This window comes from Mustela putorius, unplaced genomic scaffold, assembly GCF_011764305.1.
Source record: "Mustela putorius furo isolate JIRA1106 unplaced genomic scaffold, ASM1176430v1.1 tig00537303_pilon_pilon_pilon, whole genome shotgun sequence".
NCBI classification, from domain to species: domain Eukaryota; kingdom Metazoa; phylum Chordata; class Mammalia; order Carnivora; family Mustelidae; genus Mustela; species Mustela putorius.
In genome coordinates this window covers 1259888-1282497 of record NW_025422441.1, presented here as the reverse complement: position 1 = coordinate 1282497, position 22610 = coordinate 1259888, and the positions used below count along the sequence as shown (strand labels likewise).

The 22610-nt window shown below is 65.0% G+C and overlaps 2 protein-coding genes across 9 annotated transcripts; both read left to right on the top strand.

Annotated features, from left to right (window-relative positions):
• On the top strand, window positions 1-10086 carry ZFP41 (ZFP41 zinc finger protein). 6 transcript variants are annotated; one of them, XM_045074200.1, is made up of 5 exons: window positions 1-187; window positions 2116-4589; window positions 5082-5215; window positions 8055-8166; window positions 8348-10086. In XM_045074200.1, the coding sequence occupies exon 2, from the start codon at window positions 2311-2313 to the stop codon at window positions 2890-2892; it is 582 nt and encodes a 193-aa protein (XP_044930135.1). In that variant the 5' UTR covers window positions 1-187; window positions 2116-2310; the 3' UTR covers window positions 2893-4589; window positions 5082-5215; window positions 8055-8166; window positions 8348-10086. The 6 variants fall into 6 exon arrangements, 5 of the variants coding, with proteins under 5 accessions (XP_044930135.1, XP_044930132.1, XP_044930134.1 ...); XM_045074197.1 differs by lacking the exon at window positions 1-187 and adding an exon at window positions 553-1024; XM_045074199.1 differs by lacking the exon at window positions 1-187 and adding an exon at window positions 553-1525.
• Window positions 10087-12504: 2418 nt separating this feature from the next.
• GLI4 (GLI family zinc finger 4) lies at window positions 12505-19056 on the top strand. Of its 3 annotated transcripts, none has more exons than XM_045074195.1 (4): window positions 12505-12561; window positions 14007-14165; window positions 17172-17288; window positions 18005-19056. In XM_045074195.1, exons 1-4 carry the CDS (start codon window positions 12513-12515, stop codon window positions 18916-18918), a joined length of 1239 nt encoding a protein of 412 aa, XP_044930130.1. In that variant the 5' UTR covers window positions 12505-12512; the 3' UTR covers window positions 18919-19056. The 3 variants fall into 3 exon arrangements, with proteins under 3 accessions (XP_044930130.1, XP_044930131.1, XP_012904859.1); XM_045074196.1 differs by lacking the exon at window positions 12505-12561 and adding an exon at window positions 12701-13371; XM_013049405.2 differs by lacking the exon at window positions 12505-12561 and having other exon boundaries at window positions 14023-14334.
• The last annotated feature ends 3554 nt before the right edge of the window (window positions 19057-22610 follow it).

The window sequence follows — 22610 nt, the reverse complement described above, 5'->3', positions numbered from 1 at the left end:
CGGGAGGCGGGGGCGGCGGGGCCGGCCGGGGCGGGCGTCGGTCCCGGGCCCAGACCTGCAGCCGGGGACGCGCCGGTTCCCTCCGGCGTCGCTCGGGCCCGCCCCCCGGCCCAGGGCCGCGGCCTCTCCTCCTCCGGCTCCCGGGCGCCGCGGGGACAAGGCGAGGAGCCGCTCGGAGCGGATCGAGGTGACGCGGCGCCCCGAGGCCGTTGGCGGGGCCGCGCCGTGCTGCCCGCGGGGCCCTCTCCGCGGCCGGCCCCGCTCGCGGCTGCTGCGGGCGGGCCCGGCGGGCTGGCGGGGCGCGAGCGCGTCTCTGGGTCCCGAGCCGGGCCCCGGGCTTCCGACGGCGGGGTTGGCGGGGACCCGGGCCGCGGGGGCTCCCCGCAGCCTCAGGAGGCCTGGCCGGAGGGGAGGGCGCTGCCCCGCGCGCCGCACCGCGCGCCGCACCGCAGCCCTGGGGCCGGGTGGCCGGAGCGCCGCGGCGGCTGCGAGGTGCGGGCCTGGCCGTCGGGCGACGCGGTTCGCGGCTGGTGCGGCGCGCGGGGTCCGCGGCCCGGCCCTGCCGGCTGGAGCTGGGCGGCGGGACGGGCCCCGAGGACGGTTCCCGAGCGCGGCGTGCGGGCTGCGGCCTCGCAGCTGGCGGTGCCGGTCCCCCAGGAGCCCGGAGCGCAGAGGAGCCCCGCGCGGGCGCTGCAGTGGGTGGGGCCGGGGTTGAGGGCGCTTTCCCGGCCGCTGCTGGTGTTGCGGTTTCCCGCCGACGCTGCTCCGCGCACTCGCCTCCCCGGGCCGCCCTCAGCCCCACGAGCTGCCCTCGCCCTCGGGTCAGGCTCCGCCCGGGTGCTGAGAGCGGCTCCTCGCGGAACCTGCCTGGCTGGCTGCGTCCGTGGAGCCTGGCACGCTCCCCCCGGGGTCTTGAGTTCAAGCCCCCACGTTGGGCATAGAGATTACTTTAAAAATTTTATTTAAAAAGCTACAGTGTCGTCATACACACGAGTTGGACAGACGCACAGATGAAAATGTTCAGGTAGATAAATGAGATGGAAAACACGATTCAAAGAAAAATACACCACTGGGTCATTACCACCTAGGACATCACATTTTGGGGTGAGACAGCCTGTCAGGGATACGGTAGCCGTCACAGGCCACGAGATACCTTTACAGAGACAGAAGAGGGAACTCCACAAAAGAACTAGGGGCTGTGACACTCCTACAAACACGGGGTGGGGGGGGCTGTTGGATCCCATGTGAGTTTGTGGTGGGATTGGGTGCCGTTAGATGGAGCTAGGGATCAGGTGTTCACAGTGTACGCAAGATCTAGGTGTTTAAGGAGTGGGCTCTGGTTCAGGGCCCCAGGGAGGACTGGAGCCTGGTCAGTGAACAGGGAATGGGGGCGGCGTTTGGTGGAGTCAGGGAGGCGTCTCCGAGAAGGGCCCATTCAGAGCTCCGAAGTGAGGGGCCGGCCCCATGCACACCTACCCTTGGCCTGTGTCTGGAATCAACCAAGCGCGGAGGCAGGAAGGACTGGGTATGTTTGAGGAGCCTAAAGAAAGCTAGATGGTGGAGGGGAGTGAGGAGGGGGCCCAGTCAGGCAGGTCTAGGGCTCGTAAGTATGAGGGAAGCCACTGGAATTTGGGACAGATGTGGAGGGGTTTTGCCGGCTGCTGTATGGAGATGGACCATGGGAGGAGGGCTGGGGTGCCCCTGGGGAGCCAGCCCCACATCTGATCCATCTCAGACTCCAGGCCCTAGGTGACCGGAGGATAGCTTCCAAAGGGGCCCTTGTGGGTCCCACACGTGGAGAGCACATTCTCTGGTCCCAAATACAGGCAGTGGAGAAGGAGGGAGAAAATGGGGAAAAAAACAAACATGGGGACCACAACGTTACTGGTCCCTGGTTCATGTCAGAGCCCACGGACACAGGCCTGGAGACCCCATCCCCTGGGAGAGGGTTAGAGCAAGTGTTGTGTTTGAAAGGGGAACCAGCGAGCAGAGAAAGGGCCACGTTTCTGGGTGCCCCCATCTGTCCTTTAGCCTCTCTGCACTGCAGGGGCCCACAGCTGTGGTCCTCGCGCACACCCGTGTCATCTAACCTTCACGGTCTGGCTTCTCCGGCAGCACAAGGATTGGTGGCGTCCTCTCTCCAGTGCAGACCCTGCCCCAGAGCTCAGAGCGCTCATCACTAGCTCAGGAGGATCAAGAGCTGTGACTAAAGCAAGAGCTTTCGGAAGAAGTGGGGCGTCTGTACCCTGGCCTTTCTCCTCAGCCCATCCTGGCTTCTAGTGGCCCTTCCTCTCCCGGGAACAAAGGAAGATGGAAAAGCCCAGGGGCAAAAAGAAGGCACAGACCCCAAAAGAAGAAGGAGATTTGCTAAAGGACGCTCCCAAAGAAGAGAAAGCTTCTGGGGAGAAAAGGGTCAACCAGAGGTCGGCGTCGGCCAGGAAGGCCGGCCTGAGCCCTGCAGACGAGGAGCAGGTGTTCGACGCCTTCGATGCTTCGTTTCAAGACGACTTTGAGGGGGTTCCTGTGTTCGTGCCTTTTCAGAGAAAGCAGCCCTTCAAGTGTGGCGAGTGTGGCCGCGTCTTCAAGCACAAGACAGACCACCTTCGCCACCAGAGGGTTCACACGGGAGAAAAGCCCTTCAGGTGTGAGGAGTGCGGGAAGACGTTCCGGCACAGCTCCGACGTCCCCAAGCACCAGAGAATCCACACCGGAGAAAAGCCCTTTAAATGCAGCGACTGTGGGAAGGCCTTCAACTGCGGTTCCAACCTCCTAAAACATCAGAAGACGCACACAGGAGAGAAGCCGTTCGAGTGCAAGGAATGTGGGAAAACCTTTGCCTACAGCTCGTGTCTCATTCGCCATCGGAAGCGTCACCCCCGGAAGAAGCACTGAGCGAGGGCAGCTGCGCCGTGTTGGTGCCGATGGGAGCCGTGCCTCCCGCAGCGCCTGCGCGATGCCGCGGGCTCCGGGAGCACAGCACGCCTGTGCCTGGGCGACCCCGTCGCCGACTGGAAAATCAAGCCAGTGGGGGAAGCGGGTGCTTGAGTGTGCTAAAGACCTGGACCGATACACCACGACAACGTGGGAGGGGCTTGTGGCCCCAGAGACGCTGGGGACACGAGCAGCCGTCTGGGACTCTGGAGATGGCTGCTTGCGAGTGGCCCAGCACCTTCCACGGCGGCCTCTGCCCATGGCGTCCGCTGTGGCTTCAGCCCTCTCAGCTCCCTTGAAGACTTGACTGCAGATCCCCGACCTGCCGGGTCCTCCCTGTGCAGCCTGGCGGGAGAGGGGTGGCCCTGAGCTGGAGCTGTGCTCTGCGGTCACGCCCCCAGCACTGCACCAGACGCCGGCCGGCCCCACTCAGCTGGCCGTGGGGACAGCGGTTCATGCTCCGGCTTCCCTCCTCGGGCTGCAGCAGCCCCACCCCCACCCGACCCCTTGTGCGTCCCCCTGGCCCAGGTGAGCGGCCTCACTCACCCAGGCGGGTCCCTCAGGACCTGTGCCGCCACCGTGGGAGATTCTTGCCCCGGACACGTGGTAGACGTCCCAAGGATGTGCGGGCAGCTTCGAGCCAGCCCCATCTGCCATGGGGCTCTTCGGTTGTGAGGCCGTGCGCCCTGCCCCCCCGGAGGGCAGCTCTCCAGGTTAGTTTCACTTCCTGCCTGGCCCCCAAGTTCCATCTTATCCCCCGGGTGAGGCCACATGCTGTGCCCACCTTGGTTTCCCCCTGGGAGTGGCCTGGAGGAGGCTCCATGTTCTCAGAGTGGCCCGGTGTGTCCCAGAGTTTCCGACAGTGTAAGGGGAGCCAGGTGACCGCCAACCGGCAGGTAATGGGCTTTCACTAGGAAAATGTTGATGCCACACTTGCAGCTGTTGGGACCCTCAGAATGGCCTCACTCTTTGGGGTTCCATCCTGCAAGCAGGCCCTGAATGAGGGGGAGACCTGTTTCTCCATCAGGAGGTCACAGACGCCAGAGGGCAGGTGCTCCCGGCGGAGATGCTTCTCCAGGCTGGTAGGTGTTTGCTCCCCTTCTTCCTAGAAGCCGCAGTGTTTCGACGCCGGAGCTGGCTCCCCGCCCGGTCCCAGCGCAGCCCTCACAGCTGACTCCGCTCGCCCCAGGCCTGGCAGGGGATCCAGGGGGACACACCATGTATGGTCCTCGATGGGCAAGATAGCCACAGAGGCCGTCACAGGGACATTAGCAAACTTCGTGTGCACACTGTCCACTGGGGGGCAGAGCTGCATCAGTTTCTCGGGGCCTGCTTGGATCGCGGCCATCCACCTGTCCTTGTTGGGAAGGACTAAGGTTTTCCCAGGGGTATGCGGTCATGATGTCTGCGATTTACTCTCAGACGTTCAGCAGAGAATACAGGACCTGCGTTCACTCGGAGCGCGACGAGGCAGATGGCGCGCGCTGGTCGTTCCCGCACCTGGAGCAGGTCGGCAGACGTCTTCTGTGAAGGGTCAGATAGCGACCGTTCCTGGCCCTGCAGCCCTAAGGCGTCTGTCCCTGCTCAACTCCACTGCGGCATGTGACCGCAGCCCCGACAGCACAAGGGAACGCGCGTGGCCGAGTTCCGCAGAAGCTGTATGTGCACAGACCGGCAGCCACCAGGCTGGGTGTTGTCGGGGAGGGGCGCGCGAGAGTCGCCCGTCCGGGCGCACGTCCTCCCAGACCCACTGCTGGGGGGAAGCGGGGGGCCCCAGGCAGAAGGAGACCCTGGGAGGCCACGGAGGGGCCCAGAGCGGCGAGCCCTGCTGCTCGTCTTGGGGTGCTGGAGCGCAGGGTGCAATGCCCGGCCAGCGGCCACCCCCACAGCACGCACGTCCAGGGCTGTCCATGTCCTCCTCAGCGTGTGGGTTTGTCTTGTCTACGGCCTAAGACACGCCAGGTCGCATGTGTCTGTAGGATCTGTATCCCAGGTTGCCACTGGTTTCTGTTCGGAGGGCGGCGAGCGTGGTCTGTGCCGCTGCCTGGAGGTGGGGGAGGGAGGGCTGACTGTCTCCTGACGGGCACGTGGGCTGTTTCTGGCTTCGAGCATTATAAATAATACTGAGATAAATATGTTTCTGCATTTAGGGCTGACAGGATGGGTGCCCAGACACGAATGACAGGTGGAGATGGTGGCGGCAGGCCTCCTGCTCTGCGCCCTGCAGGGTGGGCGTCCCAGCGGCACAGTCGGCGGCTGGCCTGGCCTCTCCATCAGCAGCCAGGTGGGTTTTCGTCATGGCCAGGTTGTTAGAAGAGAAAGATACATGCTCTGACCCCATGGCTCCGATTTCTAGAGAGCAGGAGTGCGTGGGGAAGAGCCTGGGCTCTTGGACTCCAGCCAGTGCCTTGGCGACGTGCGACCAAGGGCATGTCCCTTAACCTCCTCATGCTGCCTCAGTTTCCTGTGGCGTGACGTGGGCATCCGCACGGGGCTTACCCCGACCCAGCGAGTCGCATGAAGTCGCAGGTGCAGGGCCGGCTCCCCGCAAGTGTTTCAGGAGTGTCAGCTCGGGGTGAGCCTGGCTGACGCGGTGGGTGGTGAGGTCCAGCCCCGCGTTGGATGTGGGCATCTTGCCATGGGGTTGTGTTCGTAGGGAGGCGGACATTTGCCCGTGTGCGTGGGAGGCGGGCTGTGCACACCCACAGCCCTCAGCACCTCTCCCAGGAAGGCTGCCGGTGACTTCAACTGCACTGGCCCACAAGAGAGCCACAGAAAAATACATTTTAAAAAATAAGACTTGGAAATTTGTTTTTCCAGTACAGTTGAGTCATGAGAAAAGTCACAAAATCAATCTCAAAGCAGCGAGCGGCCTTTTCTGCCTCCTGTCTCTCTGGAAGTTTTGAGGGGCTTTCTATTGTTCTAGTGAAACTCCTCTCCTAAGAAAAAGAAAACTCTCAACAATCTGACCCAAATTAAAAAAAAAAAAAAATCTATAAAACGTGCAGACCTCCCTGACACTAAAGAGAGGCTCGCCCGGCTTCTCTGGGAGCCACAGAAGCTGCATGGGGTCATGTCACCCCCAAGCACTTCCGTCCCGACAGCAGACAAGCTAGAAATCAGAAGCCGAGGCTCCGGCTTCGGAAGTTACAAAAACGAGAACGGAACAAACGCACTGTGGCACGGAGGAAATCGCAAGGAGCAGAGAGCGGCATAACCCATGGGCACGGAGGCCGTTGTGGGCAGGAGACAGTGGATGCTGGTTGTTTACCAGGACCGTTCAGGCTGGCACTGGCCAGCAGCAGCGTCCAAGAACAGAGCAGGAGCCACCGAACCGTCAGGAATGCAAAGGGGACGTGACAGCAGGGACACCAGGGATCGGGGAAGCCCAAGCTCGGGGCCAGGGAATGGGAGCACAGACGAGGAAGGGAGACTGGTGCGCGAGCAAGCGGCCCAGAGACCCCGTGCCTGCCACGCGGGGTGTGTCCGGAGTCTCGAGTCTTCCTCGAAGAATGCAAGTCCAGATGGCATTCAGGGGGTCAGGAACCCATTCTGGTCCTCTAGGGACTCAAAGGTTGAAAAGAGGAAACCCCTTGCCTTACTTTATGAGCTGGGACAGCCCGGATGTCTGTGCTCACGGCTGCAGAGGCCGGCACGGCGCGGACAGACCCAGTCCCAAAGGGCAGGAGCGCAGCTCATAGTACAGCCAGGTGAGGTCTCCTTCAGAAAAGGCAAAAGTAGCTCAAAACGGATGTGATCTCTCCCCTCAACCGATGGGGGAGGGGCCTGTTATCACAGAGTTAAGTCTCTGCCAAAACCCACCATCCGTTCGTGATTCGGATGCCTTCATAAATAAGGAGCATCGCAGCGTTGTCTAAACCCGTACGGAACCTCTCCCGGCACCCAGAACGGTGCTGTGGCCCGGGCTCCCGTGCGGCCCACGTCCCCTCTGAGGGCAGAACATAAGGGGGCCGCCTTCACGGCTCCCCCTGCGCCCGGAGCCAGGCCAGGAGGAAAGAACGCACTAGGATTACAGTAGAAACCCCCGAGTGTGGTCGTCAGCAAGTGACCTACCGTCTACACAGAATCCACACACTGTCCCCGCGTACTGGACTGAAGGGCTGAGCAGGCTCTTGGCGAGAAGGTCAGCATTGGGACTCCCAGAGGACCCCGGTGCGAAGAAGGGGAGTAGGGTTCCTCCGGCGCCGGGGGGTGCGGTACTGTAGCAGGCAGTCGCGGTGGCCTCTGGGGGACACAGCTCGAGTGTCCCTCACCAGACAAGCGTGGTAATGCCGCCAGACGCGGGCTCAGCTGTCAGCCGCCAGGGAAATAAGCGCAGACCCCTGGGTGGCAGGAGTGGGAGCCTCGGAAGCCCGGGGCAGAGTGCCAGAGGCCGGCGGGGACACCACCGTGCGGCCTGCACTCACGGGAGGGGCCGAGGCCGTGCCTCCCCCACACCGCCCGGCAGGAGATGTTCCCCTTTAACAGGTGCAGGGTTCCGCTGGGAATGATGAAAAGGCTTTGAGCGTAGGGCATAAGGCCGTGATGCACACAGTTGAGTCAGTAAACACCTGCGTCTTTTCTGCCGCGAGAACAGTCTGTGGAGTCCGCGGTCCTGGTAGCAGCGGTCAGTCCACTTTAGCAACAAAACCGCATTTCATAGCAAGTTAGAGACGCACCCTACCGTGCTAGCCCAGAAGTCTCGCTCGTTAAAATCCCGTAGGGAACCTCTGTGCACGCGCAGTAACGTCGCTAGTGCATGTGGAATGTCAGAAAAATTGGAAATAACCCCAGCGTGTCCCTGCAGGGGAGTGGGGCGGCGGGCGGGCAGCAGTGCGGGGCTCCTGACCCGCCGGGACCGGGGGCGGGGCTCTGAGCTGCTCTCGAATCCCATCATACCCACGACGTTTCCGAGGTTTACGTGGGTTTGAAATGTTAGTTTCTAACTTCCTTAACTTCTTGGAGACCTGATGCTCCCCCTCGCTGCCCCGTTCTGTTGCTGTCCAGGCTGGGGGGCGTGGGTCAGGACCTGGCCACAAGCACGGGCCAGTCTGGCTCCTGCGCCAGGAGTGGAGTGGGGGTGGGGCACAGCCAGGTCATAATTGCATTTCTTTGTTTAAAAGGTAATTCGTGTCCCTTTCTGGCTGTGAGAGCAGATCACCCTGGTCAGGAAGCTCCTGATGCGTAAGAGTGACCCGTCCAGCCGGACAGGCCAGCCCTGAGCCCCGGCAGGCGGTGAGGAGGGCGCGGGGCAAGCGGAGAGGCCCTAACCCAGACGTCCTCTCCGTCTGGGGGCGCGGGGGCGGGGCTGGGCTGGCAATCTCTGGGCGGTGGGGGTGGTGCTGGTGGGCAGGTGACCCCCAGCAGGTGGACGGGGTGGTGAGACAGGTGAGCGGCGCCTCCTGTCCCCTCGCAGAGCTCCGTGAAGGCAGCAAACACCCCGAGGGCCCTTCACCGGTTCCCCAGCCTCTCCGAAGGCCACAAAATTCACACCCGTGGCCCGCTGCACCCAGGAAGGCAATGCAGACACCACCCGCCTTCTAGGGAAGCGCTGCAGGCAGAAACCCCACAGGCAACGTCAGGAACTTCCCCAGCATCCTGGGACGGTCCCAGAGAAATGCCTTTTCCCCATGGAAAACCTTCAGGGACCCCCGGCTGAGCGTGGTTCTCAAAGCCCGATGCCCGGGACCACTTAGGGCCGCGCCCACAGAGCACCTCAGCGCCTGGCCCAGCCTGGAGGGTGCAGGACAGACACCAGGCGGGGAGCCACGGAGGACACCTGTGGATGACCCAGGGAGGTGATGTGGATCATCCTTCACGCTGGCGTCCTGTGAGCCGGGCCGGCGTGTCCCCGCGGGGCCCCTGCCAGGCCCGATCTGAGGGAAGGTGGCCGCCAGCGCTGTGGCAGAGTGGGCAGCCGGTGGGGCTTTGCTTCCTCCTCCGCCTGCCAGTTGGGGGGTTGTCCTGTGACCGGGCCCACTGCGGTCCTGAGGAGGCTGTAGGCACCAGGGTGCTTCCTGGCCTTGATTTGCAGCGGCCTCTGTGTCCATCCCCAGTCTGGACACCAAGTGTGCTCGTCCTTTCCCTGCAAGTGAGCGAGGCCCCAAGACACACCGCGGACAATGCAGGTCCGGACACAGCCCGGAGACCTCGGCTTCGGGGAGCTGAACCCCGGGCTCCCGAGTCCTGGTGCTCGCAGCAGAAGCTTGTGGCACAAAGGACACTTGGACATTTGCTCTGGAGCAGGATCGGTGAGGACAGGGTTCTCAGCCACGACAGAGGGGTAAAAGGGGTGTCCCCAAGGCCCAGGGAAGCAGTGTTGGACCAGAAAGGAAATGGACTGAAGACCAGTTCAGGCTGGGACCAGTCACGTGGATGAGGGGCAGACTCCGGTCTCTCTCCCAAGGACACAGCTCTGCTCTGGGTGGGGCCCGTGCCTCCTGGGACCTCTGTGCACTGAGCATAGAGTTGGTGGTCTCCTGGTGTCCCAAACTCCAGGCTGCCCATTCCACAAACTACAGGGTCCTCCCCCTGACCAGAGTCCTGCCAGGATCCAGACAGGGCCAGGGGGCCCTGGGGACACTGCTGCTGGGCTTGCCTGCCGTCTCCATAGGTGTGGGCTTCCCAGGCCTGCAGCCTGAGCTCCCCCCCCCCCGTGCCTCCTGCCCGGTGCCCACGTGGATGCCAGCACCGAGATCCGCACGAGCTCCCTGTCACACTATGTGGGCCCCGAGTCCCTGCACCACCCTGTGGCCGTCGGGTTCTAACACGTGCGCGAGTCCTGGTGAGCTCCGGCAGCGTCCTGGGATCGTCTTCAACCGCCGGCAGAGCGCGTCCACTGGGCTCTCGGCACGCAGCTGTGGGTCCCACGCGGCCGAAAATGGGACTTTCCCAGCAGTGACCTCTGACGGGCTCTGGCTCCGATCCCTTCATGTCCTTCAGGCCCCAGAGCGCAAGCACGTGTGCATCTGGGGACGCGTTCCATTTCGGTTTATCCGAGTTCTGTGGCTTACGCTCCATGGAGCGCTGCCTCCATCCCGACCGGCATTGCACTGGTTCTGGTACCTTCCAGCCACCCTTCTCCCCAGCACATGTCCTGTCCTGCTGCTTGTGGATAATCTGTTTCCCCCATAATAAACTCTGTTCTGACCCGTTCGCTGGGTCCCGCTCATCTCCCTGCAGTTTAGGGGTGCAGTCGGGACTCCCCAGGGCCTGCAGAGCCAGAGACCCAACTGGTCACTTCTTCCAGGTCTCTTGGGGGCTGCCTCACATGAACCAGACTCGTAAGAGACTGACAACCAGAGATGGAGTCTGCTGGCTCAAGATGGGAGTGAGCCCTCGGGGGACAAAATACTATGTCCCTCCACGGACATGGGCCTCCTGGCCCCAGATGCTGGGGAACTAGGGGTTTTTTGGCGGCTGATGCCTGTACTCATAACGCTGGAGGGGGTCTGGGAGGCCCTCTGCCTGCTTCCTCTACTGCAGAGCCTGGGTCGGCGCGCCCTGCCACACTGTTGTTCTCTTCTCCTGAGGCCACTCCTGCCCCCCAGAAGAGGACGTGGTAATGTCTGGAGACATTTTGTGTTTGTCACAACTGAAGGGAGGTGCTACCGGCGTCTGCTGGGTGGTGGGAGGGAGAAAGCGGCTCAGTGTCCTGCAGAGCGCCGATGTCCAGAGGCTGAGGACCTGGCTAAGGATGGAACTCCAGGTCAGACCCAGAGTCAGGGACCGGTGGGGAGACACACAGGCAAGACAGAGAAGAGCAGAGCTGTTGGCTAGGGGAGGGCCAGGCAGCTCTCTACAGAACCCCACACACTTGGTAGGAGCTCTGTGGAGGCTGAGGAGCCTGGCTACTGGGCAGCTGGGGCTGTGGCCCCCTGAAAGTGGGGCAGAGGCAGGCGGGACACCTGACTGGCTGGGAGTCTCCACACCAGTAATTACCCACCCCCACCTCCCCAACCTCGTAGGAAACAGGAGGGTGCTCCACCCCACTGAAGCTAACCCAGCAGGGCCACGCACAGGCCAGCAAGGAGACGGTGAGGGACAGACTGAGAAGGGGAACTGGGAGCCCCCAGCTACCTCTGTGTATCGTGGGCCGCGTGTCCAAGACAGAACTCGGCTTGTGGCACTGCCCTGTCTCGAAGCAGGCTTTCAAGTCAAACTCCAGCCTGAACCCCAAGTCATCGTGCCCCACATCCCAGCAAGCAGCAGGTGCTGTTAGTTTGGTCCCCAACACGGGCCCTACCCAGCCCACTCTCGACCTACATCATCTGTCCCTTCCTGCCTCCCTGCTGTCCCAAACTGCTGTTAAAATGCACAGCCGATCTCACGCCCCGGCTCAGGACCCTCCGTGGCTCCCGGTGCACTTAAAACCCAGGCTCCTAATGGTGCCTTCAAGACTGCTTGTCCACCTTGTTTCATTCCCCCTTGGCTCACCACACTCCCAGCTTGCCTGGTTGCTGCAAAACCCTGGGCAACACTCATGCCTCAGGACCTTGGCACATGCTCTTTCTTCTGCTTTGAATACTCTTCTCTCTAGCCTTTGTGTGACTAGCTTGCCCCACTCTCCTCCTCCCTTCCTCTGGTGTCACTGCCTTTGTGAGCCGTCCTTGGATCGCTAGGCTCTTGGAAGCTTCCTCCAAGTTCTTACCGGGGCTGTGGTGCCCGTGTGTTTGCCGACGTGTGTGGTGTGCTCTCTCCCACGTGCTGGAATGGCAGCTCCATTGAGTCAGGGAGCTAGCCTGTTCCCAACGTACCCCTGCTCCTGGCCCAGGGCCAGGCACGAGGTCAGGCAGAGGCGAGCAGCGGGAGGTTCTTCGAGAACCTGCAGGGCTGGGAGCCTGAGGTGCGGGCAAGGGAGGCAGCTGTGGCAGGAGGCTGCCCTGTCTGCAGGTTTTAACCCTCCAGGGGTCAGCGGCTCGGGGCTGCCGCTGCCTGTTTGCCAGCGCTCACCCCGTCTCCCCACACCGAGTCCTTCACTTGTCCCCGATGCCCCAGCTTCTCTGCCGCCTGGCACCCGCCTGGACCTGGGACCAGATGCCGGGATTCTTGGGTTTGGGCTCCCTCCCTGCGTCCTGGGCATCCCCGCAGCCTGGTCCTCCCTGGCTGTCCTCGTGCTGTCCACCCGCCCGGCCGAAGGGCCAGCGTCCATCCCGCCGGGTGAGTTCGCGGAGCCGTGCCGGCTGTCCGCTTTCCTGCAAGGCCGGACGCCTGCTCCCCTCTCTGCGACCGCAGAAGCGACGGGGCGCGCGTGCAGGAGGCGCTCCGCGGTGAGGGGTCGGGAGAGCCTGCGGCCGCGCCTCCGCGCGCCCGGGAGCTCGGGAACACTTGGCGCGCCGCGGCCCGGAGGGCGGTTGAGACACCCCGTAAAAGAAGAGAATCTGGCGGCGACTGACGGCGGCCAGCGGGACCCCGCGAGGGCGGCCGCGCGGCACGGACCGCGCCGTGGGCGCAGCGGCTCCTGGAGAACTCGGGCCGCCCGCCACGCCCCCGCCACGCCCCGCCACGCCCCCGCCACGGAGGCGGTGTCCTCTGGCGCCCAGAGCGTCCCGGAAGTGCGCGCGGGCGGGCCGGGGCGGGGCATGGGCGCACTTCCGGCCGGCGCGCGGGCGGCCGCCTCCCGCTCGGAAGGTGAGTGGGCGCGGGGCGGCGGCGGCGGCGGTGGCGGCTGTCGGGGTTCCCGGCCGGTCCGCGCTCGCGCGTCGTCCCCGCGGGCCCCGCCCCGGCCGCACCCCGCGGCGCCGTGACCTCGGCCCGGGCCCGGCCTGGGGGCGCGGGTGGGCGCCCCGCCGCCCCGGGGCGCAGAGGAGGCCTCCGCGGGGTGCGGGCCGCAGCGGACGCACCGGCCCCCGGCGAGCGCGGGCGTCCGTGTGCGGGGCGCCTCCCACGCGCCGGGCACCGCGGGGACGCAGCCGGCTTGGTGCCCACGGTGCAGGTGCGACGCGGAGACAGAGAGGTCCTCGGCCGCCCAGCCTGCGCCCTGCCGCCCAGCGCCCCGAGATCGGGCCCTTCCCCGCGGGGCTCAGGCTGCGGGCCAGGAGGAGAGAGGGCGGGAAGGCCTGCTCCTGGCCGGGGCGTGTCTGTCCCTCCGCCCGCCCCCGCCTGCAGCCGAGTGGGGTGCAGTTGCGGCCGGAGCCCGTGCCGGCGGCCGGGTGGGCGCCACCCCCGCGCGGACAGCTGGGGCGGGGAGCGTGCCCCTTCCCTGAGAAGTCCTGGGAAGCGGACCGAGTAACTTGAGCTGGACGTAGGAGGTGGAGGGCCCGCGCCCGGACGTCCTGACTGCGGATCACCCTGCGTCCACCTGGGTCCACTTCCCTGAGAGTCCGCGACCCTTCCTGTCATTAGGGGGTGCGGTGTGCGGAGATGGCCCAGGCGCTGGCCAGGAGCCCCGCGGCGGCTGCCTCCCCACGTCCTTGAAGCAGACACTGTTAGGGGCCCTTGGTTAGTGTCCTGTAACCAGTGTCCTCGCCACACCCCAGTAAGGAGCCCCCCTTCCCCACAGTGCGGAAGGAAACCCTTCTCCCCCGGCACACACCATTCTTGCAAACCAAATTAAAGCAGGTACCTTGAACCTTCGAGGAGGCGCAGAGCCCTGTGGGCTGCCCGTGTGGTGTCCAGCGGCAGCCTCCGGGGCTCTGCAGGGTCTGCGGGGTCGGAGGTCGGCGGTGCTCCCCTCAGGAACTGTCTTGAGATTTAATCTGGAACGTTCATGCTCCAGCAGGCGGAGTGCGCCTTCTCACCCTTCCCGGGGGCGGCAGCGCCCAGCAGCGCTCCGGGCCGTTCTTCGGGGAGAGCCCACGTGCTTTAAGCTCTGGGCTGGGACAGCGTTCCAGACCCGTGCTGGATGGGCGCTTGGGCTGGGTCCCTGCAGGTGTACAGGTGCTGTCCACGTAAACGTACCAGGGGCCCAGCTGATCTCACCCCCGGCCCCATGTGGCCTCTCCGGCATCATTGTTCCTGTCCACGCCCCGTGAAGGAGCCCCCGGCTCCCTTGCGGCTCACGGGCAGCCTGCATTGCCCCACCGTCCACTCGTCCCTCTGACCCCCTTATCCTGCCATGGTTTTCATTTCCCCAGGTCCCAGGTGTGCATACCTTCAGCAGGCCTTGGGGAAGATGGCGACCCTGGGGGACAGTCAGGAGCCCCCTCGTGTCCCGTCCCCGGTCAATCTTGCGTCACCAGGGACACCTGGAACCTGCCAGCGCGAGGCCCAGCTTCTCCACAGTCATGAACACGGTACTCCCCCTGTGCTGCACTCCCTCCGTCTCCCTGCACCGTCCGCCCGCCCCGCGCCACTGGCACTGCCTGCTGGAAACAAGGCAGCTCACCGGGTGCTGGGGTTCCTGCACCCTCGCACTTGGGTCAGGCCAGGGGCATCCGTGGCGGAGGCCAGAGACCGAGCCCTGTGAGCGATGGCTCCCCGGAGTCCCCTGGGACTGGGTTTGGGGGACTGGAGAAGAGCGGCCTCAGGGGTAGGGTCCTGTGTCCTGCCCTCTCCCTTTATGAGCTTCTGTTCCCACCCCAAGAAAATAGCACCCAGAGTTCTGGGCAGGCCAGTTTGGGTTGGGGGCCCCCCAGGACCTGCAGGGACGGAGCTGCCCGCCTGTCCCCCCTCCTGGCCGGGTCTCAGGGTGTCAGAGGCGTGGAAGTAGCCAGTGATTGGTGGGGGCCAGGGGCGGAGAGGATGTCCAAGCCCATGGCGTGGGGTGCCCCTGGGTCTTACTCGCACTCAGCCATCAGGAAGCCACAGGGGCTCTGCCCGTGCCCCACGTGCCACAGGAGGCCTGGCCTCACTTCTCACAGCCGAGGACACGATGAACTGATGACCGCCAGGTCAAGGGCTAGGGCGTGTCTCATCCCACTCTTGGCATTACAGGAAGTGACGTGATGACGGCGGAGATGCGCCAGCTCTGTGCCAAGGACTCCGTGCGGGCTGTGTTGGAGCCCAGTGACCGCCCTCTCCAGGGCATTAGCAGATGAGGACAGTGAGGCCCACAGGGGTCACACAGGGCTAGGGAACGTGGGATTCACCCCCAGCTCAGTCCAGGATCGGAACGGGAGCGGTTGCTAACCTGCGCTGCGCCTGGCTCGGGGATGGCCGGCCCCCAGCCTCCTGCCCGTCCCAGGGGTGGCCAGGCTGGCGCTGGGGGCAGAGCTGGGTGCTGCGGGAAGAAGCACATAGTCTGCAGGGCTCTCCCTGCACGGTGCTTTCAGGCCTGTCCCCCACGCAGTCAGCATTACGGGGCCCGCTCTTCCCCTCCAGTTTCTCACATCCCCCCTCACAACAGCCTGGCAAGGTAGGACCTGCTGTACCCGTGTTGCTGACACGGACACGGAAACCCAGATGTGAGCCAGTGGAGGCTGGTAGGACTCAGAACACATCATTGGGACTCAAGCCTGGGCGCTCAAGCCCACCTCCCCCCACTGGGCCCAGCAGGCTGGGGCTCGGGGCTCGTGTCTCCTAATAGGCAGGACGTAGGACCAGGGAGGGACTGTCCTGGAAGACGTGCTGACCAAGCCAGTCTTGCTGGATGCGAAGACTGGTGCCGGGGATGCAAGTCCTCCCGCCCCAGCGAGTGGGGCTGCCCCCGACCCAGCAAGAGCCTGGGGGCCGGGCCGCACTCCCGGAGTCACACCCAAGTGCCCTCAGGTGCCCAGGGGTCTTGCCCAGCGAGAAGGGGTGTGGACAGCAGCTTCAGCACTCCCTGTGCTGTTCCGAAATGGGCGGGGCGGGGGGGTTGTTGCCTGCCAGGAAAACAACCAAGACTGACCCTAAAGGAAGAGAGGCATGGGGCCTCTGGCAGGCTGTGAAGGAAGAGGTGTGGCTGGCGGGTGGGGGAGCCCAGGGAGGTCCAAGGGGCCAGAAGGAGGAGAGCAGCCGGACAGAGAGAGCCGGGCCGCACGATCAAGCTGCTGTCCGGGGCAGAGACTGCCGCTCACTGTCTCTGCGCCTCATATTCCTTGCCGGTGGGTTCCTCAGTGCCGTGTGGTCCACCCATGCCCTCAGAGGAAAGACCCCAGCATCTCAGGAACCTGCCCAGGGCCCTCCAGCCAGTGAGACCAGGACTTCCGGAGCCCCAGCCTCCCTGCTCCCAGACCAGAGTGGGTGGTGCAGGCCGGAAAGAGCACTGGGGGTGGGGCCTGCCCAGGGAAACCTGGTGTCCCCATGCCCGCACCAGGGCTGGATCCCACAGTCTCCCACATCACCTGACGCAAGAGCCAGTTTCCAAACTCTGGCTGGACACAGTGCTGGAGGGGGTGGGAAGGGGCGGGCAGAGGACATCCTTGAGCGGGGAGCCATTTGTCCTTTGGGTGGGGTGGGCACGAAACTGGTCCAAAGAGGTGGCGGCCACTTATCCCTGAGCCTCCAGATCAGGGAGCTGGGCAGGTGGGGTGTGGGACAGGACAGAGACATTGGGAGCCAGGGTGCTGTGGGGCTGGCCAAGGGGCCTGGCATGAAGCTATGTCCGCCAGAGCCCAAGCTTCCAGAATGAGTTCTGGAAAGCATGGTCTGGAGCCCTGGGGCAGGAGGGGCAGCCAATGGGCAGCGGCAGGTGACGGAGAAGGATGCGCCTCCCCCCCACCCCACCGTACCACAGCCCGGAGGTGGGGAGGGACCTTGTGGCCAGGGCAGCGCCCCCTGCCCCCAAGCAGAGGCAGGCTTTCCAGATAGGGTTCCCCGCCTTGGCACTGAGACCTGAACTCTGGCTGATCCCCTACCCCAACTCCCTTCTCCCTGTGTCCACGTCCAAGTGTGGACTAACTGCCCTTTTACAAACAAGGAGTGCCCCTTCCAGCCAGAAAAGTTTGCCCCGCCCTCTTGGCCCCAGAATTCCTTCCTGTCCACAAGAGCCCCAGGCCTGGGGCCTCTACAGAGGCAGAGCACTGTGTCACAGCACCCCCCCCCCGCCGCCGCCCGGAGGTGCCCAGGGCCTTCAGAGGTGGTGGTGAGCGACTTGGGGGCTGGGAGAGGGCAACGTGTGAAGGCTGCAGCCCAGAAAGGCCCATGTTCCCAGGACTGCCCACACTCCGGAGCAGCCAAGCAGTGCCAGAGGGCCCTCGCTCTCAGGGAAGGAGTGTCCCATGGCCGCGCCTGTCTCCCCTTGTGGCTCTTGGGGAGCATCAGCCCCGTGGGCCCCCCAGGAGGGCAAGGCGCAGGCGGCGTTCTACAGGCGGCTGAGCGAGGCCTGGGCTAGGTTGCAGAGGAGGGGGAGATGAGCCCCCGCCCCCCTTTGCCCCCAGACTCCCCTGGCTGCAGCCCGGAGACCCTCTCCCAGCCACTGCCCGAGGAGGAGCCGTCCGGCCTGGATCTCCAAGATGTGGAGGAGGTCCAGATCGGCAGAGACACCTGCTGGCCAGGTGAGTGAGCAGAACCCCTGTCCGGCCCTGCCCGAGTGCACGTCCCATGGCTGCCGCGTGCCGGGCTCTCCACAGCACCCCTGCATCGGGCACGACCACTGCCAAGACACCAGCTCATTTGTCCCTGCCTCAGTGCTCGTTTCTGTCCTGGAGATGACCCCTACCCAGTTCAGTCCCAGTCTGTCACTGACCTTTCCCCAGGCTGTGAGTGCAGCCCAGACCCCTTCCCTGAGCCCCAGAGCTGTGGCCGGCCAGCATCCGCTGCTCAGTGGCACTCTGCAGCCAGAGAGTCGTCTGGGTCCCCTACCCATCGTGTGGTGCCCTGGGCCTCCACTAGTCCCCTAGTTCAGCTCTGGTCCCCACCCCCTTCCCTACAGCCTGGCTGGGGCAGCACTCCTCCCACCCCTAGCCACACGCCCGCCGTCACGCCTCCCCATGGAAGCCCTGGGAGCCGACCCTCCCCGCCACAGTGTTAGGAGCAGCGGGCCAGGCCAGGAGACGGTGGCTACCCAGACTCCATCCTGTTCCCGGCGGTGCCCTGAAGTGGCCCCATCCCTGCCGGGAGCCCGGGCGGCCCCTTTTGGAGCAGGGGGCGTGGTCCAGGCGGTCCGCTGTCACCCCGGGCTCCAGCAGCTAGAGCGGCAGAGCCGGGGTGCGGCGGAGGGAGTGGCGGATGCCCGGGGGGGTGCCATCTGCCCCTCCCCATCTCTTTTCAGACTCAGAGGCAGAGCCGGAGCAGGCCCCGTCGTCCCCCGACCCCCACCACCCTGAAGCCGGGGCGGACCAGGCCGGGGGGTCACTGAGGACCCTTTCCCGTAGACCCCGGTGTGGGGGCCGCTTTGGGCAGGAGTCCAGCTTGGAGCGGCCTACGGGCCAGCCGCCGGGAACCGCGCCCTGCTCCCAGAAGAGGGGCCCATGGCGCGTGACGCTGCTGTCGCAGGGAGCCCCTGGGGCGGCGGGGGAGCCCGAGCGGCCCGGCGATCTGGAGGGCAGCCGGGGGTCGGGGCCCGGGGTCCGGCAGGGCGGCCCGCGGGGCGGGAAGCCGCACCGCTGCGAGGCCTGTGGCAAGAGCTTCAAGTACCGGTCGCTGCTGCTCAAGCACCAGCGCATCCACACGGGCGAGAAGCCGTACGCGTGCCACGAGTGCGGGAAGCGCTTCCGCGGCTGGTCGGGCTTCATCCAGCACCACCGCATCCACACGGGCGAGAAGCCGTACGAGTGCGGCCAGTGCGGCCGCGCCTTCAGCCACAGCTCGCACTTCACGCAGCACCTGCGGATCCACAACGGCGAGAAGCCCTACAAGTGCGGCGAGTGCGGCCAGGCCTTCAGCCAGAGCTCCAACCTCGTGCGGCACCAGCGGCTGCACACGGGCGAGAAGCCGTACGCCTGCAGCCAGTGCGGCAAGGCCTTCATCTGGAGCTCGGTGCTCATCGAGCACCAGCGCATCCACACCGGCGAGAAGCCCTACGAGTGCCCCGAGTGCGGGAAGGCCTTCCGCGGCCGCTCCCACTTCTTCCGCCACCTGCGGACCCACACGGGCGAGAAGCCCTTCGCCTGCGGCGCCTGCGGCAAGGCCTTCGGCCAGAGCTCCCAGCTCATCCAGCACCAGAGGGTGCACTACCGGGAGTAGCGGGCGGGCGGCTGCGGCGGGAGGGGCCCGGGTGCGCGGAGGTTGCAGAGAGAGGGCTCGCGCTGCCCCCTCTTCCCGAGCCGCGTCGCTATCCCCGCACGCCCAGCGGCCCAAATAAATTCTTTTTAACTGATGGAAGTAGGAGTTGCTGCTGCCTGTGTCCGGAGAGGTGTGGCTGGAGTTTGGTCTCTGGGGGCCCTGCCAGGAGGCCTCCTGACTTAACCTGGACCCATAGCTGGGTGTTTTCAGGTGCAGAGAGCCCAAGTGGGGCAGGCGAGGTCAAGTGGTGGCTGCCCAAGGCAAGGGCCCTCCTGTCCCTTACCTTTAGCCGTGTGCGAAATGGCCCAGGCTTCACAGCTTCCTCCAGCCCCCAGAAGAGGTGGGGTTCTGGGGGTGGGGGGGGACAGGATGTTTGCCCTCTGGTAGGCATACACCTCTGGGGCTGTGGCCCGGCCTTGGCTTTGGCCTTCCTCAGACCTGGCCTGCAGCTCTGACTTCAGCCTGAGGTACAGGAGAGAGATCAGCGAGGTGGAGAAGCCTGCATGTTCCCTGCCCCACCTGCTTCCTCCTGAACACTTCAGGGACCCAACCCCACACTGAGGAGCTGTTCAGCCCCTCCCGTGGCTACAACTCCGAGCTGGGCCTCCCCAGTTCCAAGCCCAAGGGCCTCTGGCTGGACTGCTTTACTTCTCTGGGCCACGCTCCCAAGGTTCCATGACCACCAAGCACTTTGGACTCCTCGCCGTGTGCCCCCACTCAGGGCCAGAGCAGGTGTAGGGGAGAAGAGTCAAAGTCAGGGTCAGGCAGTTTCTGAACCCCAGCTTTGAGGCTCCAGACACCTTATGAGTCACCTTTGCTGGCCTGAAATAGAAAAAGCCGCCTTCTCCCCCCAGTACGGCAAGGGTCATGTGGGACCTCGGCGTTCCGACAGCCCTGCACGCACAGCCCCCAGGGCTTCACAGGGAGCGGGGGTGACAGACTGTGCACTGGGAGGGTCAGCCCACCACCTCTGTGCCCAGGCTGCACTCGGATGCTGGCACCGCGACCAGACCTGGTAGGTGGCCACCAAGAGTGGAACCTGGAGGTCTTCCACACCGCCCTAGACTGTCCCTAGACGCCAGTGCCCCATGCACCTCTTAAAAGGACTGGGTGGGACGGGGCCTGCACAGGTCAGACTGGACCTTTTTGTTCTATTCAGCCCTTCAACTGATTGAATGCGGCCCACCCACATAGGAGAGGGCGCCCCTTTCAGCCTGCTAACTGAAATGTCCATCTCTAGAAACAGCTTCACAGACAAACCAGAATAATGTCTGACCAAATGTCTAAGCGCCCCATGGCTCGGTCAAGTTGACACATACAATTCACCACCACAAGCAAGGATAAGAATTGTCCTTAAGGCATAGGGTCAGCCTAATTCCTGCTGCTCCAGAAGGGCTCTCGCCGTGACAGAGCGGAGCCGAAGGCAGCCCCAGACCCGCCTCCTTCTAAGGGGCGAGGAGTCTTCTGAAGCTCAGGCAGGTTGGAAACATCCGGACCTGCGCGGCGAAGCTTTGCACGCCGGAAAAACCGGCCGCAGGTTGCAGAGCGGCGGAGAGGACGGCCCCGCGGGGCCGCGGGGTGGGAGGCGCGGCAGAAGGAGCGCGTCCCTCCCTCCCCCGGCGCCGCCCGCTCCGTCTGGCGCCCCTAGCGGCAGAGCCTGGCACGGCGGCAGCGGCCGGAGAAGCGGCGGTCGCGGGGCCTGGCGGGGGGTGGGCAGGGGGACGGCGGGGGGACGGGAGGCCAGCGGGGAGCGCGGGTGGAGGTGAGGGACAAAACTTAAAGTCTGGAGCCACTAGCATCTGAGTGTTATTCACAAGTGAAATGCTAAAGACCGCAGTTTAGTCCGTGCTCAGGTGGCCTCAAGCGACACTTTGCGGGAAATCCTCACCCACGTGCAACCCCCCCCCCACGCTGTTCCTGGGTCTCAGACACGCGGCCACAGGGGCAGACCGGCGCCCAGTCGGGGCTGGAACCCGCAGTGCGCTCGGGAGACGAGGTGGATGTGCTGGCCGGGGAGGGCACGGGCTGGAGCGCGGCTTGCTGGAGCCTTTTGGGGCGGTGGGGCGAAGACCTGAGGACCGTCATGAACGCGCCAGCGGCCAGCGCGAGCTCAGGCTAGGTTCAACATCAGAGATTCACACCGGAAAGGAGCCAGTGAGCGGACCAGACATGGCGAAGCCTTTGGTTGGGGGGGGGCAGTGGGTGCGGGATCAGAGTGGACATGCAGAGACACCCTCTGAATGTGGCGAATGTGGAGAAGCGCGCTGGCTGATCGCGGAGTCAGGGAGGGGACCGTGGATGCCGGGCTCAGGGACAGGCCGCAGTCGTCTGCACTGCAGGGAACCGTGTCGCTGTCACCATGCGGGATACGACCATCACCCAACACTCCTGGCGTCTGAGAAATACTAGCGAGAGGACCTGCCGCACCCCTGCAGCGGGCTGCCACCATGAAGCCTTCGGGCAAAAACCCCATGCCCCAAACACCAGCACCATCAGGAGGGAAGCAGCAGGAGGTGACACTCTCCTTCCCTCGTGTTCCACCGACACCACAGCGGGGGCCCTCGAGGCGAAGGGCTGTGTGCCGCACCCCCACGCTGAGCCCAGCTTGCCTTGGTTGCAGGAAGCCAGAGCTGTCTCCCGCCGCTGCTGCGGGCCCCACCGAGACGCCCAAGAGAGGGAGGCTTCTCTGCAGTCTGTTCGACAGTGGACACATTTCAGGCGCTCTCCCCAGCCTCGCCCTCCCTGTTGTTCAGGCTGTACCTCCGCCTTGGGGTAGCTCCATACACCCCTGTCTTGGCCTTGGAGGTCTCATGCTGCGCTCAGCGAATTCTTCTCAGGCACCGGCCTCCCCCAAGACCCCTTGCCTTCTTTTCCTGAATCTTATTTCACGGGGTGTGAGCATCCAGTGAGAGGCCATCCGGTTACACCGGCCTGGGAACGTGCTGGAAAACAGCTCGCCAGGCCTGGGGTAAAGCAGGGAATCTGGGTTTGCTCCCAACACCCCCAGGGACAGTGACAGCGCTCCAGCTTGGGACCCTCTGGTCTCATGCGCCCTCAAAGGAGGAGCACCTGTGCGGGCAGGTGGGGTTCAGACCCCGCCTGGCCCGGCCGCCGGGACTGCCCGGCACACAGCCCGGCCCGCCGTCCCGGCCGGGGGCTCCGTTCTAAGCACCCGACTCCCTCGGCTGGCCGCAGGGCTCTAGGACTGGCCTTAGCGGTGCACGCGGTGCCCTCGCCCCAGTCCCAGTCCAGGCTGCAGCGGTGCCGGCCTCGCCGGGCCTTGCCCGCGGCCCTTCCTGCCCGGACCACTCCAAACCCCGCAGACCCGGGGGTCTGCACTCAGACGCTGGCCTCCCGAAGGCCCTCCTTCCGGGCCCTACACGCCAGGTGCCCCCGCTCATCGCCTCCGCGACCGCTGCGCGGAGGCTCCGGCGCCCCGGCAGCCCGGCACCTCGGACAGCTCCCGGCTCGCGCGCCCGCCTCAGTCTCTCGGGCGCCCCCGCGCGGGTCCCCCGGGCAGGTCTCCGAGCTTCCCGGGGCGCCCGGAAGTGCCGGCGGCGCGGGGCGGGACTTCCTGTGGGCGCGGCGCGCGCCTGCGGTTCCGCGGGCCCGGGTCGAGGCCGCCTCCGGCCTTGCGTCCTGTGGCCGCCGGG

Bases quoted from the DNA above. Each gene is read 5' to 3' on its own strand.
- ZFP41 (XM_004779486.3), top strand. From the start codon at position 3,387: ATGCTCCGGCTTCCCTCCTCGGGCTGCAGCAGCCCCACCCCCACCCGA. The intron at 3,645-4,040 runs GTTAGTTTCACT...CCTTCTTCCTAG, and splicing joins CCCGGAGGGCAGCTCTCCAG to AAGCCGCAGTGTTTCGACGC.
- GLI4 (XM_045074195.1), top strand. From the start codon at position 12,513: ATGGGCGCACTTCCGGCCGGCGCGCGGGCGGCCGCCTCCCGCTCGGAA. The intron at 14,166-17,171 runs GTACTCCCCCTG...CTTTGCCCCCAG, and splicing joins TCTCCACAGTCATGAACACG to ACTCCCCTGGCTGCAGCCCG. The intron at 17,289-18,004 runs GTGAGTGAGCAG...ATCTCTTTTCAG, and splicing joins CAGAGACACCTGCTGGCCAG to ACTCAGAGGCAGAGCCGGAG.